Genomic DNA, 11888 nt, shown 5'->3' on the forward strand with positions numbered 1-11888 from the left:
CACACACACACACACACACACACGTGCCAGTCGATTTCACCAATTCTACCTCATTAATTCAAACAGTCTGACTACTTAAACATCATAAATCACTGCACGACTTGCAGCCCAACCCCTCTCACCTTTTCTTTTCCTTTCCACTTTCTCTCAACCTTATCTTTCCTCCATCTCTCCCTTTATGTCATCCATCCCCTTTTCAATCACACTCTCATTTTCTCCCTCTTCCGCTCGCTTCTTTGGGAGGTCCAGAAAGTTTGTAGTGTGCAGTCTAAATAGTGTTCTGATGGATTGGCTGTCTTCCGCAGACCTGAAGATTAGCCCAAGGGCAAACCCACTCCTGTTTCCTGGGTGCCAGGCTGAAGATGAATAACTGTTTATTAACCCAATGCAGAGTGACTCCTTTCGCACCTCATTATGGGGTGAAAAAAAAAAAAGAAGCAAGCTGCTCAAGTTGGCCAATGCGGGCCCTTGCCTCTGTCACTCTTCCTGTCTCTCTCTCCGTCCCCCTCTTGCTTTCTCCAGCAGATAAACCAGCAGCCTGATATAATGTGACATTGTGCATTTGGTTCATGTTTGCTCCCTGACAACCCAGGAAATTGGCTTTTCATCTTACAAAAAACACTGCACTCCGTATATTAGAGGACATTCATCTTATTATGAAGGGCCGGGGGTAATTGGAAATTTTTGCATTCATTTTATGGAAACGTACTCAGGCTTTTGCCGTGTTCTTTCAGTCTCAGATGAGACGTTTTCTTTCCCAGACTAACGCAACAAGCACACCTTTTATAGCAAGTGTTTGCACCCTATTGTAAATGCATTTAAGGGAGGACTGTGCACCTGTATGTTAACAGTTTTTTAAGGTCAGTTTTGCTTTGAAAGTTCTGTCTTTTAAAAGACTGGACATACACACTTTACACAGGAAATATGAATTTTACTTGCATTACATTTTACTTAAATAAATGTCAGTTGGTTAATACAGAGTTTGGCGTGCATCTCCCTCCTTTGTTGTGGCCTGTCAGCCGGCCATTACAACTAGGTACACTGAGGTTGCATCCGAAATTGCATACTATGCACTAACACTCAATCTGTATTCTATAGTTCAATGTACTTTTTATGTACATAAACAGTTGTGTGTATCTTTTCAGAAGCACCAAGCTGTACTTTTCAACGTCCCTTCCAAAGAACCTCCTTGCCGTTGAAGACACGTAACCACGGTAACTACTGCCAGCCTTCTCTCTAGCAGCATCGCCAAATAATGCTTAAATTACTGAAAAAGGATAGCAACTAGACCGGTGACATCACAGATCTCAAATCACACATTTGTATATGTAGAAATGTAAATTAGTACATTTTTGACGTTACAGTTACCTTGGTTGCTTTTCGGTTGTCTGTTTCACACGTTGTTGTTACTACCCCGTTGCATTGTGGGATACTTATGCCAGCCCGACGTAGTGTCCAGTGTTTGCTGGAAATACTGAAATATTTAGTATGCAGTTCATATTGGTTTCATAATAAGAATTTGGACAAACAATTTGTTTTAGCCTACTAAATAGCTACTAAATAATATTTTGTATGGAATTTCGGATGCAAAGAGTTAAATATAATACAGTCTAACACAACAGTCCTGCAATAAATCCTACCTCCATGGATGTCTTAATGTTCAGTTTTTTTTTTGAAAGGGGAGAGCAAGAGAGAGAGGGGGAATGACATGCAGCAAAGGGAGGAGTTGAACCTGCGGCCGCTGTACGAAGGAGTAAACCTCTATACATGGGCGTCTGCTCTACCAGGTGAGGGTTTTATTTAAACTGAAACTGTGTAAGAAAGTTGTTGATTTTTTCTTTATGGTCTCTATAACACAATATAATTACTACAGCCTGTGAACTGACTGCGTTTGTTTTAGCCTGGTCAACCTATAAACAGGGAAATAAGTTCAATCAGTACTGTCGTGTTGATTTAGAAAACACAGGGGGTGGTAGTAGCTCAGTATATACTCCATAGGGAGTTGGGTTGGGAACCGGAGGGTTACTGGTTCAAGTCCCCGTACGGACCGAAGTATGGTGGTGGACTGGTAGCTGGAGAGGTGTCAGTTCACCTCCTGGGCACTGCCACTCTTGAGCAAGGCACCCAACCGCACCCCCAACCGCTCGGGGTGCCTTTCCATGGGCAGCCCCCTCACTCTGACATCTCTCCATTAGTGCATGTGTAGGTCCTGAGCATGTGTGTGTAATTCAGGCCTCTGTGTGTAACAACAACAACAGAGTGAAAAGTGTAGTTTCCCCTTGTGGGATTAATAAAGTATAATATAAAAAAAAAAGTTAGCAATGTGCAAGGATAAGTTTTGTCTTTTGCTTAAAATAGTAGTTATATAACAAAACTCGATTTCTGCAGCCCTGAGAGCTGGACTGAAGCCTTTTAGTTAGTCGGATTTGTTTAAGTAATGTTTTTTTTAATGAACAAATACAATTATAGGCCTATGAATATAAACTAATAAAGTAATGATTAGCAATGAGAAATGCATCTTATTGCTTTGTAAAAGCAAACCAATGGGACGCAGTTTTGGGGGGAGGGGGTGTGTTCATTTATTTTGAATGTGATGTTTAATACACTGAAGTCACTTCATGCTAGAGACACTTCTTCCTGTTGATGAGACTTTTACATTGAGCATTTGGCTGCATTTCCCTTGAAATTCTAGTGTTGTATCAACGCCATCTTCCCCCGCCACCTGCGCACATTTGCACTGCAGTAAATCTGGCTCTGTGTTGTGGACTGGGTTCTAACACGGAGGAGGACAATGGTAACATAATCTAAATAGGACTTGTTAACAAATCAAACACACCCTGTTCTGTAATATAAATCTCAATAGGTTATTGTATGGTACACATGTAAGCAAACAAAGAAAAAGGATCCCAAATAGATAAACCACTTTGTTTTTACTTAAGCAAGCTGAGTACAGAAGAACTGCTGAAAATGACATACAAGGTTTACTGACTTTCAGTGAGAAATTAGTGAAGTAAATGCAGAATCAAATCAAGTATCATCCCGGTAAGTTTGCAGCTTTCAAAAGTACCTTCAGTGCCCTGCAGAAACCTTGTAACTCCAGTCGCTGTGGTAACAGGCAGCTAACATTGGACCCACACGTTTCCTTGACCTGAGACTAAACCAAACCATAATAAAATCCACCAGGTTTAATCCGTTACTGGGACGTTGTCTAATTGGAGATAGAAGGATTTTGCAGAACAATTACAGTATGCAAGTACTGGTGTGCACTGTGAATAGTGACTCAAAGTTTCACAACACCAAATCAAAACAAGTAATTGCAGAAAGTGTGACTGGCATTTACATTGAAAAGCTACATTATCACATATTCTGGAGAATGTGTCGGTTGTTCTGTCTTGGTAGAAATATTGAAATATAAAAAGCAATACAGCCTTTGCTGGAAAACCAAACACAGAAACGAAATGTGCTTCTTATCTTAACATTGACTCTCATATAAGGCATGAGTTTGTTTTGTTATAAACATTTTTTTGGTCTTTGCACTCCGTTATCTAAAAAGCAATGTGCACTTGTCCACACCTGGGGTTAGATGGAGCATTATTTACAGCGCTATATCCTCAGACCTTTTTGTTACCACATCAGAAGATTTTCAGCTAAAAAAAAAAAAGAACTCAACATTGAGAATATTTCGCCATTCAGTTTGTGTTCACCTTCTTTTGGTATAGACACACCACCAAGGACAGAACATCACTAACAGGCTTCTCACTCGGATGTTAAGCATATATACTTACAAGTTTTCAAATGCCAGATAAAATGGAAGGCTAGAAACAAAAAGAAATATTCAAAGACCGTTACATGGTTCAGGATTATCAAATTTTAAACGGTTAAGCATAACATAACAACTCATTCACCACATATATAATATTATCCCATTTTCCCTTCCCACAAGATTGTTCTGTAGCCAAAGAAAATAGGTTTAGAAAAGGGGAAGTCTTCTCTTCCATTTACTCATTTTGAAGACCCCTTAAGAGTTCCTCTTTACATATGAAAATCCCTGTCTTAGGTATACCTAATGACATCGGCTCTCTGAGGTTCCAAAATCACAAAGTTGTAAGATAGTCTCTAAACTTAATCCCGTCTCTTAACTTCATCCACGTTTGCCAAAAGCACGGCAGTAATAGCAAAAGTAAGACCTCTAGGCTAGTACAATAGAGCCTCAGAAAGAGAGTCCAAGTATCAGCTGGTCTCCCAAAAGTCCACAACATGACTTCAATGTTCATCAAAGGGCTCTGGTAGCAATTTCTGATTAAAAAAACAAAAAACGTGACACCAGTAATCCAGCCGAGAATGACCGTAAGAAACGCCCAGCAGTCAGCCTTTAGAGGTGGTTGTCCTAATTATCCAGATTTGGGTCCAAGAGACTAACTTAGCAGGGTCTCCCGTGCTCAGTCTAGCAGCAACTGCTCCACTTTCTATGAGTAGCATCACGCCTGAACCTGACCTGTGTGCTAAGACAGCTAGCTGCACAGCGGGGCCAGCTCAGGTTCAGGAGAAGCGTTGGGAAGCTTGGAGTTGAACATCTGCAGAGAGTCCTTGATGCGTGCCACCTCTCCAGCCGACAGCTTCAGCCTGTGGCGCAACAGACAAGAAAACAGGTCCAGCGGCTGCGGCGCTGGTGGAGACAGTCGGTTAATCCGGTCCCTCATCTCCAACAACATCAGAAAGGCAGCGTCCTGCGTACCCTGCGTGTAGGGGTAGTCCAGCTGGAGAATCAGATCCTTGATGCCCTCAGGATCGAAGTGCATGCTGTATCCGAACACTTTGAGCGTGTTGATCTTCATGTACCCCAGGTTGGACGTCTGGTCATCCAGGTCCAATGGTTCATAGAAGAGCGTTTCATTCGCTGTTGGATCATCCGTGAGTATGCGGCTTCGCAGGTAGATGTGCACTGTCTCAAAGAAGGACTTCCATTTGTTGCCCAGAGACAGTGTCCAGTTGTAACACTGTGCCGTGACGACGGCGTCCAGTCGAGTTCTCTCCCAGTCAGGGAAGTCAGGCTGGTTCACTGGCATGAACCAGCTCTCTGAGTGACTCCCCCCAAAAGGATTCACATAAATCGCAGGCACGGGCTCCAGTGTTGAATTCTTAGTCAAGCATATCTGGAAAGAAATGCCCATCAGCATGTGGATGAGATTGGACTTGTTTTTGTTACTCTTCAACGTCAGCAACATTCTCTTCCTCCAGGCCGGATTGAACCAGCTTCCCAGGCGGACGTCGTTGCTGATGTAAATGGCGTGGACCTCGATTCTGCTGTCCAATCGCTGGAGCAGGTACTTCACCTGAAGAGAGATTTAAGAACTGTGAGATCACATTCACTCTTAACAGGTAGACAGCTAACAGACAGATCAATTATATACCGGTTCTCAAATATACATATACAGCACTATAAATGTGTCTTCCTGTTCGTAATAAAGGTTGTGCTAAGATTAGATAACTTTCTCAGATGTTACAAAGTTTTACTACTTTTTTCAATAACCGAGTAGTACTCCTCGTAAACTAACCTTTAAATGTAAACTCTTTGGAGTGGCCTATCAATGTCATAGAAAAATACTAATATTTTTAATGGAATATTTTAATACAATTTTTTACTGCCCAGCATTCAAAAGGGAGTTCATCATAAAAATGCCCAAATAATGAGATCAATAGGAATCAAAAATGGAATGTATTCAATCTTCTACTGTAAATATTTGTATTGTTTTGCTACTACCTTTCTGAGAAGCTTCAATTCTCACACTGCTAAATTATTTATTTATAGATTCATCATTTACTAATTAATAATTAAGTACAATACTAACATTTAGTTTGCCATTTGGTGATGGATATGAATGCATTGCCATTTTTATTACTATTGGAGGTATGTTTCTGTCTAGGCATAAATAAACCAGTACCAATGTGTTCTTTGACTTCCTGATCTTTAGTGTAATCAGAGGTACTGTATTATTTAGTGCACAGAGATTTGAGAATGAATGGAATACATATATGGGAAGCTTTGAGAAACCTCAGCATCAGGCATGTCCAGGTCAAAGTTCAGGTAGTGGTCCTGGGATGCAGCGATGCTTGGCCTACAGGAACCCAGATGGAGGACGTTGCCGTGGTGACAGGCTCCGCAGCGGGTTGCGTTGTCAGTGCCACAGGAGGAGCACGAGGTGGAGGCGGTGCCCACAACGCAGGGAATGACTCCCTGGCAGGTGGGCTGGTCCACAGGGCAGCTACAGCTCTTCACCTCCTCCGAGAAGGAGCCCAGCACCCCGTGCTCGTTGCAGTAGAGCAGAGACTGAACCCTGTTCAACCAAAAGCTAACAGGCCTGCAAAGGGGAGAAAAAAACAAACATGCTGTGTATCCAATCCCACTTCTGGGATTGACTTCTATCTGTAAACAGAGCAACGCCTGCACTTTGTTAAATGTGCGACGTAATGTATAGCACAGTTTTGCAGGACTGCCGTTCTTATCTGGAGTGAGTGAAAAAAATTGCGGTTGCTATTGACGGTAGTTTAGCTATGTAAAATAAAAGCAGGATGTCCCATGCCACGTTAGAGAGGATTTTCTTTGACCAAACAGTTGTCTGCAGTGTTTTAGTTTCACCTTCTAGTGTCGGCTCAGCTCGCTTTGAACCTCCACTGAGGCGCTTCCTAAAAAAGAACCATTTGTTAGTTATGGGGTGGAACCCTTCCCCATTTTACATTCCATCTGCTCCTTCTCTTCTCTCCTCCAACTCATGTCGGGTATGTTCTCAGAGGCATAATATGAGTTAAAACCTAAAGTGCTAAGCGAGGATTTCCCTAGATCACACTGCATAGGTGGAAATGTAATTCACAGTCCGCTCCAAATCGCAAAATAATTGTATTGTTCGTGTGCGGCAATTTGACACCTTTTTTATTACAGAAGTGTTGGTATTTGGTATGACTGCAGCAGAGATGGAAAAGCAGACATGAATAAATTACCATGCACTTTGGTGCGGTAACGACAAGTTGAGACTGAAAATTGGCTCTGCAGAGATTCTATCCCAAGGCTAAGTTCAAGAAATCACACACAGCATTGCCCAAACGCTCCAGCAATTCCTTACCCTCAGGCCTATGTAAATAGACAAAAAATGAATGATGATAAAACAAATGGATTTTTGCAGAAGAAAATAGGGAGCTTTTGCGGCTGAGCAGCCCCTGATAACTTGTTGTTGTTGGTACAAACTGGGTTAAGACTCCGAGGGACAGAGGTGAGAGAGAGAGAGAGAGAGAGAGAGAGAGAGAGGGAATACAAAGGGGACTGAGGGAGAGAAATGAAGACAGAAAGTGAGGTAGGGTGCGAGAAGGGGGGGATGAAGTAATGGGTATTGAGGGAAAGGACTGTCAGGGAAATGAAAGTCCTCTGTAAACAAGTGCCGAGCTGTCAGTCTGGGAGAGGACTTGATTACAGCATGCCACAATGCCACTTACCTATCCACACAGAGACTCTCACCATTGGTAACTAGACCCTTCAGCTCTCTTACACTTTCCCTTTCTTTCTGTCTTAGTCTCCATCCCGCTATCACATCTCTCTTCCTTCTCCCACATTCTCTTACTTTCTTTCCTTACTCTGCGTTTTTATTTCTGCTGGGTCCTTTTCTCAGCAAGGCTGCATTTCCTGTCATTTTACTGTGTGTGCTCATTAACTTAAATTAGGATTCAACATGACAAATAACTTTAGTCTTTGTTATTTTTATATAGTCACTAATAGATAAAACAATCTGTACTGGGGCAAGTAAAAATTGACTTGGGCAAGTTAATTTCAGAGTAATTGAAATAACTAAACGTAAAAACCTTGATTGGTCAGAAGTTTTGTGTAAACCTAAACTAAGAACATAGAGTCGGATTAAGTGTATATACCAGCCAGAGCACATCGTCAACCTTAACCTGACCAGAGTGTTTTCTTCTCCCTATCCCGCTTTGTTCTAGCTATGCAAGACAAGTTAGGCTACAACAAATGTAAAAGCTTTGACTGACGTAAAGAGATATTGCTTGTATAAAATGGTGATGATTATTCCTTTTGCATTAAGTTATTTCTAGGCCATTCCACCTGGGAGTGTGGACAGATGAGTCATTCAGCTATCTACGTAATGTTGCTACGAGTCTGTCAAAATGCCCGAAGTTTCAAACAGATAGACATTTTTACCATTGTACACTCTGTTGACAGCAGAGGCAGCCCAAAGCTGAAATCCCAATAGCAGCAACCAACAAATACATGTTTTGGATGGGAATCAGCTTAAAAGAATGCAATTGTGTACCCCAATGGCATGTTTCCCACCTTTCTGTCTTTTGGGGTTTTGCTAAATTCAAAGCTGAGCTCTTTCTAGTTAGATAGCTCTTGGTTTTCCCTCTTGGGGGGTGTTGTTAGAGAGCCTACAGCTGTAATGAATCGGCACAAAGCAGCAGGCAAAACTCCCAGTAATCAAAAATGATGTCTTCTTCTTTTGAGTTTGGTTTCTTTCAATGTATCCCAGTGAGTTACCTCTCTCTGGGCAGACTGATGCGAGGATGTTTGGGGCAGCGTTTGCTCAGGGTGAACAGTTTCCTGACAATCTTCTGGGCTTTGTTCAGGACCAGGGCAGTGCTGGACTCCAGCTGGGCGTGGCGCTTCTGGATGGACAAGTCAGCCGACCAGAACTTGGCGATCATGGACACGTTCAAAAAACGGTCGGTGGGCAAGCGCTTCAGGAGGGCTTTGAATTCATCTGCAGAGAGGGGGAACAGAATCAGAGAAAGGGAAGGTTGAAGACAAAGGGAAAAAAAAACTATTCACCACAGTCTACTTTTCCGCAGTGGCATGCAGAGATAATGAGTGGGTAAATGGGGGAGTTTCAGGTGTCATTTGAATACAAAAAAGCTATTATGTTTTAATGAATTGCCAATCCAAAGTAAACACCTGTGCTTCAATCTGCAGTAATACTCATTCAACTCACCATTAGAAGCTCATCGTATTCATCACAGTAGTCATTGTCATTTAGAAACACTAGTTATCTTACGATTTACAGTATGGTGTCACATACAGATGGGCATTTTCATTGACGTTGTAATTCTTTCTTTAAAAGCATCACACACTGAATAGACCAAGCACGCAGTAAAATGGTGAGAGGTTCTATTTCTGTGGTCTACTGGTGTAATGGTATAATTTACAGCAAATTCTGCAGCTGTTGCAGCAAGTTTGTGTCAAAACCAAACAAAGCAAAAAACAAGGTTGTCATTTTACACAAACCTAACATCACCTCTGCCCCCTCCAATAATATGTCAGTCAAAAAAACCTGAATCAATGTCATTTGTAATGGAACTAAGCATGGACATGCAATGTGATATTCACTAAAATATAGTAAATTGTATAGACCTAAATGGCAGGTCCCACAGGTTAGACCCATACTAAATGAATATGATGAAGAGGCACACACGTTCATTAGACCTGCCTGCCCACGTCTTTCAAACTAGATGCCCTCACTCAGTACGTTTACATGCACACCAATAATCCACTATTATTCAGAATATGACAATATTCGGAATAAAAATGGATTATTCCGGAATATAGCATTTTCTGATTAAGACGTGGGATATTCTGGTAATATTTGGGTTTTAGAGGCATTGTTTGGACATATATACAGCACATTTGGAATATGAGTCTCAATGTGGGTTTTTACCCCAGGCTTAATGGTCAGGTCTGTGCGTTGCTATGGTTGTTGGACACAAACCAACCAGCCAACAATTTGCAAGGCTGGAGACCCGATAAGAAGAAACACAGCTACTTTTAAACATCAAAGACTTGGATATCAACAGGTTTTTGGATATGCGCACACGTCGCTATGCCGACCTTTTCAAGACGCTGGTTGAAGGAATTAAAGCTACACGGCCCAACGATTCCTCTGCCGCTGGTACACTTTGAAAAAATCCTGTTTTGCACGGCTACATGTAAAAGGGAATATTAGTGGAATATTCACTTTCATTTGCCATGTAAACAGCTCAGTCCGAAGATCATCTTTTTCAGAATAACGGTGAAAACCAGAATATCATGTGCATGTAAACGTAGTCATTGTGTGATTGAGGTTTCTTTTAACCCATTCTGAGAAATCTCTACATCGTACTCCATGGTTCTCCAAGAAGAGTAGAATTTTGATACTATACCATGAGACTTTATTTGTCGCCATTTAACCCTATAAGGCCCATAGTTGCAAAATTACACACATCACTTTTAGCCGTTCCAAAAAAAGAGTCGTAAATGTTTTTGTTTTTTTTAAGTAAACATTAACATAGACAAAGGGTCAAAGGGTCCTATTAATTATCTTTGCAATGCCATTGGCTGGTAAATGTAAATGTGCCATGAACTCACACAACCTGCAAACTGTCTTTCAAGCTCATTTCTCTGTTTAATTGAACTGGATTTGAAGTAAGTAAAGTGCCTTAATCATTTTGGCTGTGATTATTATAATGTTTAGAACATGTAAACTTTCAGTTATTGTCCAATATATTCATCAAATCTGTCACTGGCGGAACATTTCTTGTCTGTAACCAATACGGATTTTTCTGGTTATCATCAATTGTTCTGTTTTGGTCCACACAATACTGGAGTAGTTCCAAAGGGTGTTTCAGAAGAGATGACTCATTGCATTATTGCAGATTAACATGGCTGAATACCAGGACTAACACAAAATTTAGTTTTGTGAATACAATTTATCCCGTTTTTTCATCATTACATGATTTATCAAGAAATATGACTGCTGTGTGATTATTGCTCATGATATATACTGTTATTGGACTAAATAGAAAATCAACCATGCAAAGGAGCCCTTAGTCGTTCTGTGTTTGTCCAGACAATACAGAAATACTGCTTCTAACTAGGGCCAACGTTGCAGGATTACTTTTCACTAAAAACATACTAAAAAGGCATCAGAACATTTCATCTGAAAGGCAAAACATTTCCTGTTCTGGGTCTTTAAGGGTAATAATCAGCTTAAGTATGCAGTGCACAGATCATATTAAGCAGGGATAACTAAGGATGTTAAGTGTCTGTTTGGGAGGGGCGGGGTCATTTGGACTCTTCTGCCTGAAGCAGTGCAAATGCTCATGGGAAACAAAATACGTTCTGGATGGTTTCTATCCAAGTTATGGTGTGTTTTAATAACGTTCTGTTAATGTTGAGTGGGCATTTATGTCCTCTGGGATTTAGTTTTGTATGGTTGATTTAGTGTTGATGTTTATTTATTGTTGTACGTTGACTGAGACCCGGGAGGGGACTGATGGTCTCTGGGTAATCAGTGTGTTCAGTGTTACATACACAGATTGGAAATCCGTAACTGTCTCCTAAATGAAACTTTCCATGCAGTGCAGTACATTGGAAAATTACAATGTTTTTTGTTGATTGTTTTTTTTTTTTTAGAACAGATGTATTGAAATCATACTGTCATAAAGGAAAATAAGCAATATTTATACAAACAAGTGATTTCTTCAGTAGTTACAAGTAGCCTCATGTTTTATATTTGTAATGTTTCTCTGCAAGTTTAACTTAACATGCCGATTTTAAATAACATGACTCCAGAAAAAAAGAAAAAAAAATTATGTTTACTTATGATTTTTAGTAATGTAAACTTGATTTGTCTACTGCATCAACTTAACGCTCTGTGTTAATACAACTCGACCTGTTAAGTTTCACCTTGTGTAAAAATGTAAACATTTTAAGACAATTGGTCTCATGCAAATTTCTAGTAAAGTCAACTAATTTGGTATAACAGTGTGGGTACCTTAGTCTCAACAGCACCTACTCTGTAGTACTAGACACATGGACATCTACTGCCCAGGGCAAATAGAAGAGAGACATTCAAATG

At 40.7% G+C, this 11888-nt stretch overlaps 1 protein-coding gene across 1 annotated transcript in view; it reads right to left on the bottom strand.

Annotated features, from left to right (window-relative positions):
• Positions 1-2911: 2911 nt before the first annotated feature.
• LOC116700081 (BMP/retinoic acid-inducible neural-specific protein 3) overlaps positions 2912-11888 on the bottom strand; it is a 119070-nt gene continuing 110093 nt past the window's right edge. Inside the window, exons 6-8 of the mRNA XM_032532932.1 lie at positions 8537-8759; positions 6053-6359; positions 2912-5333 (exon numbers count right to left, since the gene is read on the bottom strand). Coding sequence (XP_032388823.1) covers positions 4512-5333; positions 6053-6359; positions 8537-8759 — 1352 coding nt within the window. The 3' untranslated portion in view covers positions 2912-4511. The remainder of the gene's footprint in view (positions 5334-6052; positions 6360-8536; positions 8760-11888) is intronic.

This window comes from Etheostoma spectabile, chromosome 13 (genome assembly GCF_008692095.1).
Source record: "Etheostoma spectabile isolate EspeVRDwgs_2016 chromosome 13, UIUC_Espe_1.0, whole genome shotgun sequence".
NCBI lineage: Eukaryota > Metazoa > Chordata > Actinopteri > Perciformes > Percidae > Etheostoma > Etheostoma spectabile.